At 42.8% G+C, this 21,566-nt stretch overlaps 1 protein-coding gene across 4 annotated transcripts in view; it reads right to left on the minus strand.

Moving 5' to 3' along the window:
* Positions 1 to 407: 407 nt before the first annotated feature.
* The window catches only part of znf385a (zinc finger protein 385A), a 63,834-nt gene continuing 42,675 nt past the window's right edge, over positions 408 to 21,566 (minus strand). For all 4 annotated transcript variants that reach the window (XM_035942380.2, XM_023297155.3, XM_055012986.1 and 1 more), the window contains 6 exons: positions 21,359 to 21,469; positions 15,661 to 15,835; positions 9,500 to 9,853; positions 4,727 to 4,911; positions 4,346 to 4,438; positions 408 to 4,021 (listed from right to left, as the gene is read on the minus strand). In XM_035942380.2, coding sequence (XP_035798273.2) covers positions 3,773 to 4,021; positions 4,346 to 4,438; positions 4,727 to 4,911; positions 9,500 to 9,853; positions 15,661 to 15,835; positions 21,359 to 21,469 — 1,167 coding nt within the window. In that variant the 3' untranslated portion in view covers positions 408 to 3,772. The remainder of the gene's footprint in view (positions 4,022 to 4,345; positions 4,439 to 4,726; positions 4,912 to 9,499; positions 9,854 to 15,660; positions 15,836 to 21,358; positions 21,470 to 21,566) is intronic.

A 21,566-nucleotide genomic window follows, 5' to 3' on the forward strand; every position in this document is an offset into this window, starting at 1 on the left:
GATTTGTCTTGTGGCACCTTGTTGGGTCCCAAACCTGAATGTTGGGAACCATTTTAAAAGGAAAAATCATAGGAATAATCAGGGTAAATTCTAATCTGAACAAGTGTGCAGAAAGCAGAAAAAAAAGATTGCAACTCAGATCTCATCTTTGGAAACCCTGCAGCATGGCAAGATCATAATGGGGCAACTCCTAATTTATGATCATAGTGATTTAGTCGCAGGAATATCTAGATAATATATCATTTTATGATGCACAACTGGAAGTGCTGCATTTACAGCCTTCAACTCCTCTTTGAGACACTCAGAAACAGCGCGTACATGAATTGAAGATGAGATATTTAGAGTATTTCTCTGATGATAGAAGGAGCTGGACCACACAGATTGATTCATAAAAACTCTGCAGACAGTATCATTTAATGATTTATTGACATTTACTTTTTCCACCATGGTTTCTCTTGATACCAATAGTATTTACCATAAAGTTTCTTTTTCATTTAAATTACATTTATAATGTTTTACTCACATACACATTTATTGTTTAATTTTCTTATTGCAATAAACAAGAGTAGCCAGAATGAGTCAGGTATTGCTACAATTCGCCATACAAACTCTTTCCCCCCTCTGATAATGAAGTTCAAAAATAACTTTATTGGCAAGACAAAAGTACACCATAGCCTCTCCATCTCTCTCTCTCTGCTCTGAGAGAGACTGAGGGCAAAATAAGGCTAAGGCTAGTAGCCTAAACACAGCTAAGTTGAAACACCTGCCCAGAAAATAGGAATCTAACATTTATTTCCCAAATGTGAAGAATGAGGATGACTCGATGGGAGTTACCACTTTATGAACATATCAAGTACAATATGAACATATCTGTGGTGCTACTTGACTGACCTACCAGGGACAACATTGCGGTACTTTGGTCCGGTTGGGTTATTGATCAAGTCTCTGATAGAATCCAGTATGATTGATCACCCAGAACCAAACCCATGCAGGTTCTTGTCTCCATTATTGTGTTTTAGGCCACTTTATAGCTCCAGGTTACCTCTGTGTCTGACTGGTGGGAGGTGGGGGAGAGAGCAGATCCCAACACACACTAGAATACATATGGTACACACACCAACAGAAGGAGAGCACGGATCCTGGAATAGTATCTCACTCACAAAATGAAATTGAAGATTACGTTCAGCAACAAAAAAAAAAAAGAGCACAATGGTGGAAGCTGACTCCAAGCCAGCTTCTTCTTTAAGTAATGGCATTGATAATGTTCCTCAGGATTTTCACTTAGACACATTTCTCACACACAGAAAAAAAAATAATGCAACTCTGTAAATCCAAATTAACAACAAAAAAAGCCAGATCTAGCTTTATTCCCTTGATACCTGGTGTTGTACCCTGTTCCCCAAGCAGAGATAACCATAGTAAAAAGGCCCTTTAATATGAAGGGTCGGTCCCTATGCCCAGCTACACCTCCATCTCTCTTTATCCCTCTCTCAGTCCCCTAGAGGACTTGACTCCTCATGGAAGAACAGGAAAGTCTGTCAGCTGGCGTGCTCCCAGTTTACACATGACTCCAGACAATATGTCACAACATGTCACAATGATAACAAGTCACTCTGATAAAAATTGCTCATTGCATTGCAATATTCAGACAAAGGTAAGACATTAGAGCTCATTGCTTCTCAATGAAAGGGCACAGTGTACATCTCGTTCAGAAAAGGGTTTTAGTTTCAAGCTGTCAGGCAAGATAGGTCTGCTGCTGCTTAGCTAGCTTTTTGTGGCTCCCCACTGAGTCAGTTCTTCTGCCTGTTTATCAGTCTGTCTAAGTCACGTATATAATCCACAGTCCCCTTTCTTCGTTTCCCTTCATGGATGAAGTTATTAACATTTTCCTACCTACAAAAATATTTTTTATTGTGTTTTCTGTTTTGCTCATTTTTAATGTGTGATATAAACGCAAACCAACAGTCCGAACCGACCAAAACAAAGTGCTCACCAGTCTTTGTAAAAGAAAACAAATCATGGTGCGTTTCATGGCTTTCAGTTGTAAGACAGGAAGTATCGATAGATGCCTTGGGCTGGACGTCTTGGCTCCCGCTCCGGGCGGCTTCCCTACGCTTCTGGCTCGGTTGTCACTCCAGCTCAAGATCATTTCTCCAAGAATGTGTTTGGCTTTCATCTTCCTCTATTTAATTTGTTCCCTTTCAGCATTATGGTCGCCAGTATCGATGTGCCTTCCGCGGTACACCCATATGAACCTTTGGATCTCAGGGAGGTGAGGAGGAGGAGGAGGACCGAGCAGGAATGGAGGAGGTCAACTCAGTGATGCAAAAGCCTGTCCCTGCAAGACCTTATTGTGAGGTTGCATGCAGAAGTAACATTAATACATCAGTACACAGGGTCACACCAAGGTCGTAACCACCCACCTACACAGTGAATCAGCCAGTGAATGAAGACCAGGGAGATGTGAGCATGCCAGTAACCTTTTCGGCATCTTAATCTAAACAGAAGTCTGATCGAATATCACCTATGCTCTCTACAGTACAGTATTTCTATATACCTGCATGTAAAGGCACAGGATCTTTTCCATAAACAGCAATCTATGCTACAGATTGTGGGCTTGTATTAAACAGCAGTACAGTATGTTCCAATGTGTGACTTCTGCTGCTTCTCCCATCCCCTCTCCCCTTTGGTGAGGCCAATGTCTGACTGTTATGCAGGTTGGCAGATGTGCCCCGGAGCAATTTTTGTTGGTACAGTCTATTTTAAAACACAGATTTGCTTGGGCTTGTGTGTGTGTGTGTGTGTGTGTGTGTGTGTGTGTGTGTGTGTGTGTGTGTGTGTGTGTGTGTGTGTGTGTGTGTGTGTGTGTGTGTGTGTGTGTGTGTGTGTGTGTGTGTGTGTGTGTGTGTGTGTGTGTGTGTGTGTGTGTGTGTGTGTGTGTCTGCATGCTGCCTGTGGTCAATCCATCCGCTGACCCGTGCCAGCCCTCCTCTCACCTCAGACTCTCAGGAAATGACAGGGGAGAGCAATCCCCCACAGTCACTTTTCTGTTCTCCTCACCCTCCTCCCACCCTCAACAACCATCAGACGTGTTCAGATGCGGCTACCACCTGCCTGTCAGCCGAAGTCATGTTGTATCTAGCGAGGACCTAGTGTCACAAATTGAAGAGCTGTTGGCCTCCGGCGCAGCGCAGGCCATGTACAGTACTGTGGAGGCCGCCACAGCTACATGTGGCGCACAGAGCAAAGACCGATGGAAGCAGCTACCCTACTGACATTACATTATTGTCTTGGTTTTTGAGGTGCATAGGATGAGAAGAGCATGTTGAGCCACGATGAGGGGAGAAAAAACAACCTGGCCCACGATAATAATGGAACACTACATGTGGTTTAATGTTTCTAGAAAGATCTGTATGTGTTTCTTCTGTAGCTATGGAGGCGGCCATGACCATGGGCCACAGTGCAAGGGACCAGGGGAGGTGAGAAATGTACAAGGGAGTTCAATGCATAATGAAAACATCTCCTCTGCTCGTTCCATCTGCAGAAGTCTTTTGAAATGGAGGGAGAGTGAATGGAGAGTTTTAGGTAAAGGGAAAAAGAGAGACATATACTCCTTTCTGCTATCCCTTTCCCTTGCTATTCTCTCAGATATTTAAATGATTGGATTTTTTCCCCCCCTTTGTCAATTGCTGTTTGTTGATCGTGTTTGTAGCTTCACAGTGTGCTTTTTGGAGTGGATGCTTCTGACTGGCTGAAGTCAGAGGGTGATGTGTCAGTAGGGAGAGAAGAGGATGGGCCCGTGGGTGGTGCGGATGGGCCCCGGGGCGGGTCTAAGGATGGCGTGGCTGAGAGGCGGGCCTTGCAAGAGGTGATGGTGTGGGTGAGGCGCAGGAGCAGCTGCACGGAGAGCCAGCTGGTTGGAGGACGCTGCAGCGGCCATTGCTGCGGCAACAGCCAAGGGGTTGGGCAGGAGGCCGGCACCCAAAGCTTTGGTAAGATCCTTGGAAAAGGTCAAAGAAGACTGAAAACAAAAGAGATAAGAGAAGGAGAGGGGAGAGAGAGGTTTAAAATGATTAGTTCAATAAGGTCAAAACATGCAAGAGAAGCAGATACAGACTCTTAGAACCTGTCATAATGCAGAGGGTTCAGTTCAGCTGCGTTAAAATTTTCAGGAGGAAGACTCGGCCAAAAACAAAGCTAAGGTTTTGTGAGGCTCAAGTAACACATGCTCTGACTCCAGGGCCTTGCAAACGTCATGTTCTCAAGTATCACTGTCTATCTGATCTGTGGATCTCAGGTTAACTAAGTGTGTCATAGGAGCCAGAATGCAGCAGTGAAAGGTTACCGTCAGATCAGCTCCCCTGTGCTTCTTGTGTCGGCTGAGGAGGGGGTTAGGCTTGCCTGCCATGCCATCCCGGTGCCTTCGACTTGATATGTGCTGAAAATAAAGAACACAGGAAGCTAATTTATTCACATTTTCCCTAAGGTAACATAAACACATATTTGGACAGACTTTGGTTGAATATGTGTGAATAATAAGACTTAAATTAACAAAACAGACTGAGACTAAGTGTGCTTTAAGTCTCAGTCTAAGTGTGCTTGTTCTACAGTTAAATAGTTATTGTTTGGGAGGAAATGCTTAACAGGAAATACGTCTATTTCCCAATTCTGTTATCATCATAATGTTTTGGGTATTAGAATGATTACGTATTTCTGTTCCTCCTACCTGTTTGAGTTGCAGTTCAGAGTTGACCCGCACATTGCAGATCTCACAGTGGAAGGTTCGTTCCTGAGTGTTGGGGTCCACTGGCCCCCCTCCCTGCTCTCCGCTGGGCTTCGGGCCCAGGCGAGGATATGCCTTGATGGGTCCCAGCCCACTCCGTGCCTCCAGGATAGTTTTGTGTTTTGTACCTGCAGGCGGACATGCAGACACAAGCGAGCAAAACAACGGGTCAGCAATGCCATAAGCTCAAGATAAAATTACAAATTTAGAAGCTAATAGAGTAGAATGAAATAATACAGTGGAGATGAATCACTATTTATAACATCTGAGTCACGCTGCTTCCACCTGTATGGAGTAAAATGAGATTGGACAGCATTTCTCCGTAGCTCACATTACTACTGGAGGAACAGTGACATTGACAAATGTCAGAGGATGATAGAAAAGAATTTGTAGCACGGGCTGGATTGTCATGATCTACTACATATAGAAAGTTGTACAGCTGAGCTTTCACCACAAGATGGCAGCAGTCAGACAGCTGAGCCAGCCCTAATCTGTAAGGTGAATTCTATTGTCAATTTTATGGTAAGTGAGAATAAGTAATTCACTGAAGTACTATAAGTATTTTCATGTTATGCTATGTTTTATCACTTACACTCCACTGCATTTCAGAGGGAAATATTGTCCTTTCTACTCCACTACATTTATTTGACAGTTTCAGTTACTTTTAAGATTGACATTTTACACACCGGATAATATAACAAGCTTTTAAAATTCTACCCACTTTGTCAAAGATTAAAGCAGCAGTTTCCAACCCTTTTTGGATTCTGATGTCTTACTAAAAACCACTGTGTAGTTGAGATCACATTTCACATGTCTGTGACTTAACAGCTCCACAAAAAGTGGTTTTCCTCTTTAAACTTCGCACATGGTTTCCTTTAAGTAAATGCTCACATGATCCACTATCGCTCCAAATATAAAAGATTACAGGAAAAGTCAATAAACAGAAACAGATTTGTGTACCAGAGTTTGTTTTTTCTTCTTTCTTCTCTCATTAATCATCTGACAAAACCTCAGATTTATCTGTTGTCCCTGCATATAAAATTGAATACAAACTAGTTCGAACTAGTTCCTCCTGCAGCAGAAACAACATTAAGATGCTGCTTACATACTAACACTTTACTATTAATAATCTAATGATGTCATACTATATCAACCAGAGGGACCAAACCAGTACTTTAATACTTAAACTACATTTTGCTGCTAATACTTAAGTACTTTTACTTAAACAGAATTCTTCTTTCAGTGCTTTCACCTGTAGTGGAATATTATGTAGCTCTTTTACAAAAAGAAGGATCTCATTACTTCTATCACTTTTGATTTACGGTGTTTGAATTAGTGGAGTGGGGAGGACAAGGCCATACAGTACGTACTGTGATATATTATATCCACTATATGTGCCAATATCAATAATAACGCTGGATGACTGAACCCTCACCTTCACAATCAATAAATTAGACTGTAAATGTCAAAGTTTGGAAATTTAAGGACATCTTATTATGAGATGCAGGTTTTATCTGGTCTTAGAATGGATTTACAGTCAACATTTGCTGTGCTGTGTGAGAACAAAGCCACATATTTTTCTGTCTCCCCAGATATTTATGTGATAAAACAGCGCTATTTTACAAGCTAATAACCGCTGTTTTAACATACTGGCAGCAAATAAAAATGTCTCAAATCTGATTTTGAACGTGCTTTATGCTGTGTAACTCTTGACATGGTCATATCTGTGGTTAATCAGGAATTTTTTCTGCTGACAATTAACACTGCTGAGTAATTAAATAGGCCCTGTCCTTTTAGAGGTGACACTAGACACAAAACACCCAAATTAAATGCACAGTAAATTTGTTGTCTTAGATGTAAAGCAATACCAAGTAATGACACATCTCGACATGAGCTCGGGGGTCTTAATTGTTTGATTCCCTTTGACTTCAACCAACTGTTAATCCACTCATGATTCCAAAAAGAATAAAAACCCAAATTTGTCTGAACCTGAATTCTATGCAATATTTTCCACATATCCTTGGCATTTCTCCAAGCACCATATGGCTGCATTTGCATAGAGGAATGTGTTCTTGCATGCTGCATATTATTAAGAGGGAGCCAGAATAGTTTCTCATTAAAGAATCACATTTTGTTCTGTGAAAAAAAAAAAAAACCCACTCCACCCCCAACATGCTTTACTGCTGTGCCTCTTTACACTCAGTGAAAAAAAAAAACACATTCCACCGTCATTGGCTCTGACTTTGAGATATGAATTTGAGTCACTCTGAAATGCCTTTGAACAGAGTTAAGGTTACAGAAGAGCGAGAAATCATGGGGGTTGTTGGTGGGGGGACGTGTAGGCTGCGGGCTACACTGGGGAGGAAGGGGGCTACAATGACAGGTTTTGCTTGTGGCCAAAAATGTGCTCTTGGGTGTCTGTTTTTTGCCTTTGTTCTATTTTGGTCTGACAATGGATGGCCCAGTGGATTTTGTGTCTTTGTAAGGTTGACTCACAGTGTTAAACCCACACACAGGCAGACAGCATACATTCGAAAACACAAAAACATGCAACTGGTTGACAGGAAACGGTTGTGTAAATGTTTAAATTACATTACATCATTTTTTTCCCCTTTCCTTTCTCTGCAGTTTATGCTATGCCACGCACGCTGCTCACGTCTCAGTGTCTGCATGACATATGCTTTTATTTTTGAACCCTGCTAATATGCACAGTTTTGATTTTGAGAATGAGTGAGGGTGATTGCTTCCAGATTGTTTTCCTCAGAGTTTCAGCTGTTTCAACTTTTAGTCATCCAGGGGTTGAACTCTGGAGCTGACAGCAGGCTGTGACCCAGGATCTTGTTTAGACGCTGTAATATACTGTGTGATCTTTCTTTTACATACATACACGTGTATGTGCATTGTAAAAAGTGTGCTGGTAGGAAGATGCAACATAAATTTATTTATGTGCCATTGTAAGACTGATAAACCATTAATCAGAAGAAGAAAACGCATGATTGTTAAAAGCCTTACAGAGGTTAATCTAGCCATAATAGTGACAGTGATTGCACTGTTATTGATTAAGACTTCATCTAACATTAAGAGGTATTTGTTGGCTGCTTTCATGTCTGGCTGAGCTGGCTGGAGGGAACATCACTCAAGGCAAGTAGGATACAGTTACACTGATAAGGAGTCAGTGCTACTTTATGTTTAGTTAATGTATGTTTAAGAGAATTAGTATATCTCCCAAAAACAGAGCAGCTCAGCAGATGGAAACTATCTCAGAGAGGTTAAGGCCAGAAGAAAGGATTAAAACAACCCTGAGAATGTGTTATCATATGTAAAATCTGCCTCACAGAATGTTTAAGCTGGTATTGTGGTGAATTCACCCACACAACAGCTACCTTTTTTTCTCTTTTATTTCCCCATTTAAATCCCCCATGCTGCGGTTGCACTCCTTAACCGTCCTCCTCTGCAAATTGTACAAACAGAAGGCTTCAGGGCATGGAAATATTGCTCATTGCTGTGTGCTGCGAACGACAAGACAAATCATGAATCTTTGAGTGGGTGAGAGTTTTTCTTTTAAGCAATTATGTCTTGTGCAAGAGAAGAAAGTGGGCTCGGTCGTGGGTTCGTTCGGCGTATAAGAGAATGGACACACGCAAGTGACGGAACTCTTGAAACCAGGAGAGCAGTGCACAGTTACAGAGGTCAAGCGTGTCGGTGTCAAACAGATCATTTATCTGCTGATCAGTGTTTCTGTTTGTGCCCTCGTCTGAGTCATGCTCCTACGAGGAGGCATCTTTTTTCAATCAAAGTCAGGAGACGGGTACACTTACAGCGAATGTAGTCAGGTTTGCTCAGAAGCACAGTGTATATATATATGTGTGTGTGTGTGTGTGTGTGTGTGTGTGTGTGTGTGTGTGTGTGTGTGTACAAATCTTGTATATTTTTGTGTGTGTGCAACTGTGAGGAGCCCAAAGTAAGATAAATTATTTCAAACACAGCTTCCAGTAGAAATTTCAGTGTAATTTTAAGCACTTTCTATTAAAATAATTGTGAGATATTGTAATAATTTAACTTAATGTAATCTTAGTATTCCACTTAAATATTTGCAGTTTGCATTAAGACAAATTATTACAGAAATTCCTACATACAGTGTAAAAAATATGCAGTGTATGTACAGTAAGATGTTGTCTTATAAATATCTTTAAAAAGATATTGTAATGGCAAGTTGTAAAACTACTATATTAATATACTGCATTATTTATGCTGCTGTATTTTGTTTTTATGGTGAAAACTGAAATATCTCACATGGCCTCACAGTACAGCTGTTAAACTTTCCAAGCTGTAAACTGGAGTTAATAAATTTCTTTGTCTTTGCATATCCTAGAAGGGTATCACTGAGCGAGACACATTTAGAGTCCTTTTTTTTTCATTCTCTTTTAAAAAGTTATGGCAACATCTACAGGAGTGCTTGCATGTGTCTCTCTTGGCACAATTCCTTGAACTCACAGGATGTGATTTAGTCTCCAACGGCAACCGTGTGGTTTGAGTAAACAGAGAGGAATCCAACCATAGCTGCAAAGATGAGGGACAAAGTTCCGGAAACTTAACCTTTATCAACACAAAATCTATGGAGAATGATGTCACAGTTAATCCCAGCTGGTAACCTTGCCAGCTATATTCTGGAAAGTGCAGCCGTTTTCAAAGTATCACAGCTCACAGATTACCCACCTTTGTTGTGAGCTTCCAGCTGTGACAAGGAATTGACAGCCACCTTGCACAGTGAGCAGTACAGCAGTTTCTTGGCTTTATCCTCCTCCGTCTCCGGGTTGGACGGGCTGCTGGACGCCGAGGTGCCAGCGGCTCCTGAAATCGGAGGTCCGGACCCGGGCTGCTCCGAGCTGGTGCTGCCGCAGCCCGGGGAGGAGGAGGTCGGGGGGATGAGGGGAGGGGTGGGAGTGGGAAGGAGTGGGCACAGCGACGGCATGGGGGAGTCCATGGGTGGGGTGGGTGGGGTCGGAAGAGGGGGAAGGGGCCCCGGGGCCAGCAGGGGCCCGTTTAACTGTGGCAGAGGCCGTGTTTCATCTGGAAAAAACAAAGAGAAACAACATAAAAGTTGATTTTATAGTACACAAAGTTCATAACTCAAGCAGCAGTTTTATGTTTTATTATTCATTGTCTTTAAACAGTGAAGCAAAATATCCCTAAAATTAAAACTTTGCGATGTGCAACCGCACCACTAACCACTCCCGGTTGGATATAGGTGGCATGGTCTGCTCCATAGATCAGACAGACCAACATAAAGCGCTTGCATTCAGAAGTGCTTTTTACGACCTATACTGTAGGCCGTAATTGGTTCATTTAAGGAGATCAGAAGAAGAAAACACATGAACCATGTGTACAAAGGGATGGCCACGTGTGTTTCTTAGTTTTATGAAGTTTTCCTGCCAATCTTTCACTGATGTGGTCTCATCTGACTGAAATCTTTCCGAGGGGAGAAACAGGAAACAGATACCTCAGCATGTTTTGACTCCTTCCCACACACCTGTTGTTTTTGGCCGGGGTTAAAGCAATAATGGCACTTGCTTTGTCACCAAGCAACACATGAAGTCCAAAGAAAATATCATTAGCTCTCCCCCCACTCTCTTCTCGTGTCTCCCGTTGCGTGCTCTCTAGTTTCTTCTTTCTAAATGCTCATTGTTGTGCGAGTTTGAATATATGATGATCTGTTTTCATCACAGATTATGTTTATACATGCATTTCCAGACACATGTTTCTGGTCAGCCACTCCCATACGCAAGGCCTGCGGTATTCACTAAGCAGTGGGTGTTGGCTGAAAAAAGACCCCCTAAATTTGGGTGGGGTATTCAGAACTCCCCCCATCAGCAGAGACTCAGAGGCCCTTCTCCAAACTGTACAGGATGTAGAGCCAAGGGCAGGCAGCAGAAAAAGCCTCACTGGATTATTGTATTAAAGGGATAACATGCAGTATTTCTGGGAAGAAAACAAATATTGACTTTAACTGCTTAATATCCTTTTAAGGATTCCCACGTGTCCTTTTGTCATATGACAGGGATTGGAGATAAATTTTTAATTTTTGTTCCACTCTGAGTCTTATTTGACAACGTAATAATTTGTATATTTTAGTTGAGCTTCTCCATTACATCATCTCTGATGAAGATGACATCGTGAGTGCTTTCCATTCCACTGCTTTCCAAGATCAGAAATCCCTCTCTTTCCATATTGGAAGTTTCCAGCTGCAGAGCTGCTCACTGCATAGAGCATTTGTCAAACAGATGCTTTGTTAAAAAAGAAAAAAAGAAGAATCTTACTGAGTCGACATGGCATCGAAGAGTCCATAAAGCACTCCTGGATCAAAGTGCTTTTGAGGGTATGTGCTCTTTGCAGTGCTTTATGACTCATAATATGCCTACTTTTTCGCTGCACCGACTGAGCTGGTTAAGTGAAGTGCGGAGCTTGTATCTGTGAGTGCAGGAAGGCAGAGTGACTCTCGCTAGTGTTGTTGATGAATTTTACCCACACGCAGGCACGCACGCACACAACAACAAGCCCATGACTTCTTTACAAAACAGAAAAACAAACCCTGAATCCACAACATTCTTAACATGTGGTTTGAGTTGAAATCCAGTGAGAAGGAACAGAGGTGGTCCGCCAAATAGTAATGAGGGATTTCATGATCCACGATGGCCTGGAGGTCTGCCATACCAAACCACCAACCATCACCTCATACAACACCACAGTGAATGTCTACACTCATCCCCCCTTTAGAACAAGTTCAGTGTGAGGCTAAACCCACAGGGCCTTTGTAGCCACAATAATTCACTATCTGTCTCAGCAAGTTAGCAACACAAATTTCACACATAGTTTTTCTTTTTGTCATACATACTGATGAAAATGAATCGCATGAAATATCCATTCCATACTAGCTATTCTGCCAGAAATAAATTATTTTCTTTGTCATGCGAGTCGTACTGTCAGAGCTGCTTGATTCTCCAAAACTCTGGCTGTTCTGTAAGTCTAATTAAACACTGATGAAGCAGTTAACTGACCTTTCTCCCTGCTAGATGACCTCATAGCCAAAACAGAAGAAGGGATTATTTATGGGGAGAGGTCAGCAGAGGGAGATAACTCAGTCCAGATGCTTTACATTATCGTCTGGTGTGTATGTATGACCTTGATCCACTCCAGGAAATTAAAGTTATGTATAGTATGCAGTCCTGGGGAAAGGTTTTGTTGATCGAGCTATGGGAAAAAGAGAGTAATTCAAATACAGACTTGAAAAACTTGTTTGCTGCAAAACATATACCTACAGTAACAAATTCTATATAATTGTGGGAGAGATTAAGGCCTCCTATATAAGCAGAGTTTCTTATTGTACACACAACGAGGTTCTGTTATAATGAATCCTGCGTGTAGGTGGAACATTACACAGAGATGCATGTGCTTTGTTGATTTTAAACATCCAATGAAAGCAGTGCAATTTAAACTAAAATAAACACATTATAGAGGGTTGCAGTGTTTTGAGATACAAGCATTTATCCTGCAGTTTCAGCAGGAAGACCAGGAGGTTCACCACAGGACCGGTGTATTCACTAGGTGTGGGAATGTCAGTTGTAGATGAGCTTGTTTCTGTGTATGTGTGACAGGATTCAGCAGGATGACTCCGTCTGCCACCAGTGCCCCCACTGTGCCCATTCTTAATGATTAACAAGCTACGAAACCCAATGCTGGCCTTACAATAGCCGAGCCACATTCATAATGCATTTGGGTGCCTTTTCCCAGTCTGGCCTGCATCCGAACCCTGACTCATACATTTACACGCAAGCACAATCACGCAAATTGTGTTTATCAGGTCCTATTATTTTGAGCTGATTTTTGTAAATAGCCTACTAAAAAGACTAAAAAAAATGTTAATTTCCCAAATTTCAGCTCCAAGCAAGACTGAACAATACATAGACAGAGCAAAAAAAAAAAGCGCTTCAGCTCTGTGTAACTTGATACTGGAGTCACCTCATAGCCATGCAACCCAAGCCCTCACATGAAAGTCATCTATTTAATTGACCTTGGGTGTGTGCGCGCCTGCCAGTGTTTGTGTGGACTAAAGAGTGCTATAATATCAGGGTGGTTTTAACAGGGCCCTTCATTAGAGTGGGAGTGTCAGCAGACAGCAGAGGGATAAAGACGAAGGGAAGGAGGGAGGGAAGAGTTTCTGTCCAGCCCAACAGCTGCCTCTCCATCACTCGCAGGCCTGGCCAAACCCTCAGCTCACCAGTCCAAATCCCCCAAAGCCAACGGCCTCCTCTTTGGGGGCAACTCTAACTGCAAACCCTTTGAGGGCTGTAAAACCCTCATGACCTGCTCTGAGACCCGTAAGGTTGAAGAAGCAACAACATCCAAACAGCCTTCCATAACCTTTCACTGTTTTAGCTCCCAGCAAGGTCTTGGAATGTTCAGTTGATGGTCATCACTGCTGACTGCGTTTGATATGTTAATGAGAAATGATGCTGTATAAAACTGAAGGTCAACGATAAACTGGGCTACGACTGTATTATATCTGAATGTCTCATAAGACTTTGATTCTGCGTAAAATCCGAGATCAACAATCAGACCATTCACTGGAAAAATGATTCAAAAACAACAACAAATGCTGATCTGTGTTGTAAGAGAAAACATCTCCTCATTCTTCCATTTGTGTGCTTCCATGTGGCTGACCACACTGTTGCGTACGTGTTTATATGTGTGTATAGCTCAATCTGTCTTAGTCATTTTCACAGGAACTAAGTTGCGTTAGGCTTCACAGTCCAAACCACAGGGTCTGTCCCCTAGACACTGCTTTCCCAGTCGAGGCAACACACAGCTGCCTGCTTCCAGAGATCTGTCGCCCTGCCATGGAGCACGGGATCACACTGAGGACATGCATATACACACACACACACACACACACACACACACACACACACACACACACACACACACACACACACACACACACACACACACACACACACACACACACACACACACACACACACACACACTTCAAAATCAGGAAGAGACGAGGCTCCAGGGTCACGAGAAAGACATTTGGATGGAAAAAGGCATTCTTTCACATGTTGCTACTTTCAGATCTCGATCACGACAGCCTTGTTTTGGCTCCACATGCTCCTTGACTTTGCCACAGGAAGTCTTACTAATGGGGTTCTGGAGCTGATCTCAGATCCCCCACGAGGGAAGACAGTAAAAAGGACTGGCCCTGACATCAGCTAGAAGAAAATCTGGAGTGTTATCTTTATGGACAGAAAAAGACAGTAAAATGCAACAGCCTTTGCTCTGACATGTTGCAGTCTGGCCTCTACTGGGCCTGAGTTTCATCTTTTCATTCATGGTATTTGCTCCATGCTCTCCCATCAATAAGGTGGAAATGTCTAGTAAACAGTCATCTACAGAAACCTTTGTAAATGTCACCAAAACGTGGCGGGTCTATTCATTGCCTGGTGTTTGAGCCAAGGACAGAGTGGTGACACTGAGGGAATGGAAAATTCTGGGAGGACAAAGGAGAAGGGCAGACGCACACAGTAGCCAGCCTCTGAATTATAGCTTCAAGTATGAAGATGAGCCAAAGAAGGAGAGATGAATTAAGACAGAGCTGAAGACGTTCTGCTAAAGAAAGACCTGCTGTGATCGTCCCTTGCATCCGTACCAACTAATAAATTAAATCTGCCGACAGTACATTACTTTTCATTAAAGTCAGATCAGCGGCTGTCTCTGTGCTCTCAGATGCTGGCTTAGGTTCTGGTCTATCAGGCTCCTCCACAGTGGTGTCATCTTTATTTTTCGCAATCAGTCTTAGCACTCATTACCGCCACGCAGGGGCTCAGGCAACACGGTCTATTTTGATTCTGTGGTAAATGATGTGGTACCTTCAAAGTAACTCACTCAGGAGTTTGCAAACACACACACAGATATACAGTACACACACCACAGTGGGAAAGTTGCCAAGAAACTGCCATGTTGTGTGGCAGCTCATCTCCGTACAGTCTAATGCTTGGACACCAATCTGGTTGTACATTGCTTGGATGAACAATGCATAGCTGTGGTTAATCTGGATGAATACAAAGGATTTTCTCTGGCACATTAATTATGTTTCCTCCTTAATCAACCTGTCATTCACACTCCTGATGCCTACTTCTCCTTGCACTAGTATTTTCTCTGAAAATACAACCAGTTGCAATGAAGAAATACTTCATGAAAAGTAAAATATTGGGTCAATTTTATGCTGGGATTTTTAATTTACAGCTAAATTCTCATTCTTGCAACTTCTCAGCCTTACTGGAAATTGGGGTCAGATTTCAAGTCGAGTGATCTTTGGCTTTTTCCATCAAACACTTTCCAGCACTTAACTGCAGCTGCATTTAGACAGAGCCACTGCTTTGAAGTTAAGGCTCAAATTAATTTAATATAATAATGCAATTTAGTGTGTCCAGGGCTAAGGGGGATTATTTGTCTCCTTACAGTCCTGGTATCAACTCGTTGTGGTCAACTGTCAGTCTACCAAAACAGAAGTTTTAATTTTCCAATACAATAATAAACAGCCCTGTCATAACTATCTTTGCAGTTTGTGGGACAGTGTTTTCTGCTACGCTGCAGCCAAATCAGACCACACAGAGAGCTGAGATTCTCACAAGAACAGCAATATACTGCAGAGCCAATGTGATTAGATGCCTTTGTTATTCTGGCATATTTTCCATTTAATTTTCCAGCAAAACCTTAAGCCTCTGAACATCCTGCATGGATTGAAATGATTATTTATACAAGACTAGCACGAGCACTGTTTTTGTTTTTACTCCTGGTAGTATTTTGTGTTGTCTCACCCGCTTTGCTGGGCTCACTGTCTGGGGCCGTGCCAGGGGCTCCAGGCGGAGATGGTGAGGAGGTGGGGGGCAGAGCATGAGGCTTGTCCCCCTCCTGAGGGCGACTCTTAGAGGTCTCGATGCCTTTGACTCTCCTGGCATGGCGGTTCCCTTTGTAATGGGCTTCTGCCTGGCTCTGAAGATGGACATGGAAAAGAAAACAAGTTCATGTTGCAAGCAAACACCGATGCCAACAGGTAGACAGCAGGTTGGATTAGGCTCCCCGTGACAGCTGCACGACCATGCATGCATGTCATTATGATACCACGGCATTCAATATACTCTGGGGACTAGAACAGGCAGCAGGCAGGTTTACAGCGGACAGATAGATGGATTACAAGCAAAAAAAAGAAAAAAAGGTGCAGTGATGGACATATGAGACAAAGACGTGTGCACCCTCTTGTCCCTTAGTCATCATATTGTCGAGTTTTCAAATTAATAATAAGTTTATCTGCATTGGAGTGCTTGGCTTAAAGTTTTGACATACATGTTCTGCAGTCTAAACCTCACATTGCACATACACCCTGACAGCACTTGGCTCCAGCTTTTATTACTACAACCATTTTAACAGTCATGCCAAGGGGAGTTGAACTGGGGGTCAGTAGGATGCCACATCTGCCTGGTGGGCCCATTATTCCATCGCTGACAACACCCTCCCTCCTAGAACAAGCACACATCATTGCAGTATACACATTATCAATGAGAGACTGGCATAGGTGGGTTCTTAGGACATAAATTGCTTTCAGCTGCTGGCTGGACGGGGTCAGGCTTTTGCACAATCTCTGCTTTAAGTCCCATATGTGGAGTGGTCAAAATCTAAATATACATGCTACCAGGCAGCAAAGTCCCTGCACGGTGTATCTCATTGTATAGATAAAATGGTGATCCACATTTTGAGTCTGGAGGTTTTGGGGGACTGAAGATCAGTCTGCATTCCAGGGGAGAGGGAGCGAGAGAGAAATGGTGCAGAGATCTATTGCAGAAGCCAGTGTGGCTAATCTCCTGATGAAAGGCTTGCTACTAGCTAATGTGTTTGTTCAGAGTAAACAACACAGGTGAGTCATTTGTCAGGAGAGGCTACCAGGACATCAGGGAAGTCTGTCTCCAGTCTCTGTGTGTCTGCAGAGGTATGCGAGCCGGGACAATATGGCGGATGAGATGCAGCATTGCTATGCTGAGCTGTCGCCAAAAGTCTGTCTTCACAGTTTAGACGGTAACTATACAGAGGAAGTACACATCATTTCACTGATGCCCACACAAACAAATGGCTTGGGGAATTTGTGTAACCCTATTTAACAATTGTTCATCCTCGCTATCTCCCCTTTATTACAGTTTATGTGTCCCTCAATGTAAAAAGTCAGTGTTATGTTATGTCAGTACTGTTCTCGACTCTATGAGTGCGTTAAATGAGCTGTTAGGCCGTGACACGTGATGTGTTGGCCAAATAATTGGGGCCAATGACAAAGATATTTATTAAGTGGCTGGATTACAGTTAGTTGCCAGAGAGAGATTCTGTCTCGATGAGTGGCTGACAGCTGCCATAGGTGCTGAAAGGCTTAGAGACTTTGACTGACACTTAGGACATCACACTGACCACAGGCCCAAGTGTGGATATAAACCAGCCGGGCATAGCAGGCAGGGGGTGATGAGTAACGTTACTGAGCCCGGTGATGTATGTTTGTGTTACTTGTGTGTGTGTCTGATAGCATCTGGGACGTGAGCTGGCATGGTAAACATTGGGAAACTGTCTGCAGTGGGAGATCACATGTTTCACGTAAATCATAGTGACACGTCGGGCTGCAACTGTACCCCGTCAAAGGGATTTTAAGGAGCTGCTCTAGCAAAGCCTGCAGATCAAGGTGGAGAGAGCCAAGGGGGGAGGGGGAGGAGAGAAAGTGAAATGATCTGTCAGGTGAAGGAGGTAATGTGCAAAGATAGAAAGGTATATTTTGGTGCACCAAGCAGAGGGGATCAAGTGCAAGCAGCTGAGTGTCAGTGTGAGGTCCTGGATGGAGAAGGAGAGAACGAAAGGAAGATGTAGCAGACATGGTGGAACTCCAAGACAAGGAAGGTGGTTTAAAGAGCTGTAATGAGAATGGGAATGGTGTGAAAGAGACAAAAATTTCAGAGAGAGAGGAAAAGCTGCATCACATAATCTGTGATGCCTCTGTTTCATTATGCAGAGGGTTCCGACTAAACAAGCGCAACATGAATCTGAGGGGGAAGCTGCGATGTTAAAGATCGCTACTGTACAGCTGGAGCTTCACATGATACAAAGGGGGAGAAAAAAGGACAAGCAGGAAGCAGAGTGAAGGGGGTTGGGAAAAAAGAGGGGAGAAAAGCAGTAAGGGAGCGAGGAAGAGGTTGAAAATAAGAGATGCATATCATCTGCTGCAGCAGCTATGACGCTGTTCAATGCAGCGCCACAGAGCCTGTGATGTCACTAATGCAGCATGCCACCAAGGTTATTCTGCATAAACCACCATATAGCACCTCACACCGCCATTCAATGCAGGGACAGGGGGGTGGAAACCTACCCTCCCTCACCCACCCTTTCCTCCTGTCCTTCCCCTCTGAGTCTCCTCTCTACCACTTTCCCAAGATGCACTGGGGCTGTCAGAGCCAGACACTAATCCATGTCCTTGACGAATGCATCTTATAATAAGTAGTGGCAGGCAATTTTAGGCATTTCCACACTGTAAATAATGCAGCATGAGAGAGGAAGACAGATAGAAATAAGGGGAGAGGGCTGCAAAGAGAGAGAGTCAGAGAAACAGAGAGAGGCGCAGTAGCGAAAGATCAAATGGGACGAATGAATGATGGCAAAATGATGTGTGAAATGAGGGGAGCACTGGGTGGGAGCAGGAAGGCAAAGCTGGAGCTTTTCAAGACAAACGCAATGATGACATTACATAGTAAGACCCCATTGCTTTCTCTGACCTACAGGGAACCCAATCAGCTCACAGATGGCAGATAAAGACTGAGAATGTCAACATCAAGGGCAGAGCCTGAACTGCAAATTGAGGCTGTAAATGCAGTGCAGAATTCTTGGAAGTGTTTCTCACTGTATTATTTTTTGATCCATGAAATATTCATCCTTACTCAACATTATGCACAACAGTGTGGATGAGTAGTCATTCTATGGCAATAAGGGGGACACTTTTTCTCTGGCCAAGCTTAGCAGATGAGCGCAAACAACAAACAGCTGCAAGTCTGACATTCTGATATACTGCAGCGTGTTTTCTTTCCTGTGTTTGCTGGAAGTAGAAGTGACAATGACAGCAGAGAGTTGGGGCCGTCTTGCGTATCACAGTCCAAATGATTCACAGACTTCAATGCAAAATGAGCATCTATGTGGTGACCAAATGCTCATAAATATTTTCATATAATACCTTCTACATTTATTACTCTGCCAAGGAACGGCAGAGTTATTTGACGATTGGCGTACATTTGTCTGTCTGTCTGTGCTTCTGTTTGTCTGTCTGTTAGCAACATTAATCAAAATTGGACTAATAGATTTGGATGAGATTTTCAGAGAAGGTCAGAAATGACACAAGGACCAACTGATTTGATTTTGGCAGTGATGTGGCTTATAGTCTGGATCCACGGATTTGTTAAAGATTTCTGTATCATTGCGAGATAACGGCACGGCATCACTGTAACCATGACAACAAGTGAACACTACGTCAGCTGCCTGCTGACGATCACATGATTGCGATTCTACTACAACTCGACCATTGTGGAGTTACCGAGACTTATCTGTTTGAAATGATACAAGGAACAACTGATTAAATTATGGGGGTGTTTCCAAGTCCCATCAGTTTCCACCGCCCGCTACGTATTTAGGTCACGTGATTCAGTATGCGTACATAACATATGAATGCATAACACACAACTGTACTCAGCACAAGGTCTTTTTGTTTGTGGGTACATTTATATTAAATGGCCTCATTCTATAGTGCCAAGATTTCTGCCACAATTTTTTCAAGATTTCAGCCATCGGAAATGAAAGGACTGAGCAGCCTTGGTGGAATACTGTGCTCTCTGAGTGCTTTTCTTCTTGTTTTTACTTTATTTATATTGTCTTGGAAAACCATGCCTTTTACATCTATGCATCTTACACTAACCAGTTTACTTGTGTCTACTGTATGTTTTTATGCTGCCCCTGTGGCCAGGTCTTGAAATAAGAGGTTTAACTGTTAAGAACAAAACCTTCACTTGATTAAATCAAGCCATCAGGTCACAGCTTGAATCACTTTCCAGATGATTCACACTGTTAATGGCACCGTGAGGAAGAGTCACCTCTCTGAGAAGGGAGCAGACCACAGCCAGATATCACTCTCAGGTTCATGTCAGTGAATGATAAATAAAGGAAAGTATTCTCTGACATGTAAAGCTTAGCCAAGTGCAGTAAATAGTATTTCTTTTTTCACTTTGCATATGCTCTCCAGATATATTCCTCCATGTATGCACAAAATAGTACTTGTTTCAGTTTTAATATTTTGGCGTGATGTGGAAAAAAATATTACATTCTGTTCTGTACACTTTAGGTGCTTCTTTTGTGGCTTGATACAATTTCCTTTAAGATGTCATCATAAAAGCACAATTTTAAACATGAAATCTAATATGTAAAGTCTTCAAACTCTTCAGTGATTTACTGTCCTTACTTGATCCAGCAGGACACGTCTTTACTAAAGAAGCCGGTATTTGATCACTAGCCGTAGGTCTCAAAGTATTTCATTATCTAAACATTTCTGTCTAACGGTTTCCTGTTGCCTGCAAAGATATACAGCAGAGAACCCTGCAAAAAGGAGGCTGAAGATTACAGCCCTACAGCTCCCTGACCACACGGAAACCATGATTGTAGATGTGAGGAGTATATATAGCACCGGTCCACTCCTTAATGTTGTGTATTGTGGATGGATGCACGCCCTGGCCCTCAAGTCTGTACCACTGAATACAGAGAATCACAGCCAAATTATACACTCCACACATGACATTTGGCGCTGATGCTGTCATGTGTCTATCCTATTTGTCTACACAACAAAGAAAAGACTGGGAATAGTTTGGCATCGCTAATCATAAAATACTTCCATATGATTTTTGCTTTCATTAAATTGTCATCAGTCATGTATGCAAGTTGCCCAAGGGTATAATGTGCCATTAAACTCCAATTATGAGCTTAGATAAACTACACCATCTGGGCTAACAGATGAAACTGCTGTTATAATTAATTGACAGCTCTATACAACATCTTGAAAAGACCAACTTGCTGCATTTAATTCTAAAGAGATTCTGACTTCATGGCATGCTAATGTCAGCATGTTCGAGATTTTCATCAGATTTATCACATTCTTATCAATCCGGCTCTTACTGCAGCGATTATTACTTCTGCTAAACTCTGCACTGTCTTGAAATAAACTAAATTCCACCGGGGTCGCCAAAACAGAGCCCAAACAAATGCACCACGTCCTCTGGGTCAATATCCGCTTTCAGTAGAGCAAACCAAGACAGAGAGGCCTCCAACACATTCCTGAGGAAAATGTGTATGAAGAGAAAAATGCTGCATATTTAATGCCACACAGGAAATGAAGAGAACATGAGCGATGGAGGGAGAGCGTAGCAGTGTTTGTGTTGCTGTACATTTATGTTCCTGTACCTCTGAGTTGAAGCGGATCTGGCAGACGTTACAGGAGATGACGGGCCGCTTGGTCTTGACCAGAGGAACTCCGAAGGTGTGGTTGATCACGGCCTTCTGCACTGGATCCATCTGCCGGAGTGAATAACATGAGAGAGGAGAGAGAGTAGAAATGTGTGAGCTATGATTCATACTCTGCAGGGCTGTGCTGTCAAAGTCCTGCTGCTAC

The sequence above is a fragment of the Amphiprion ocellaris genome, chromosome 8 (genome assembly GCF_022539595.1).
Source record: "Amphiprion ocellaris isolate individual 3 ecotype Okinawa chromosome 8, ASM2253959v1, whole genome shotgun sequence".
Classification (NCBI taxonomy): Eukaryota; Metazoa; Chordata; class Actinopteri; family Pomacentridae; genus Amphiprion; species Amphiprion ocellaris.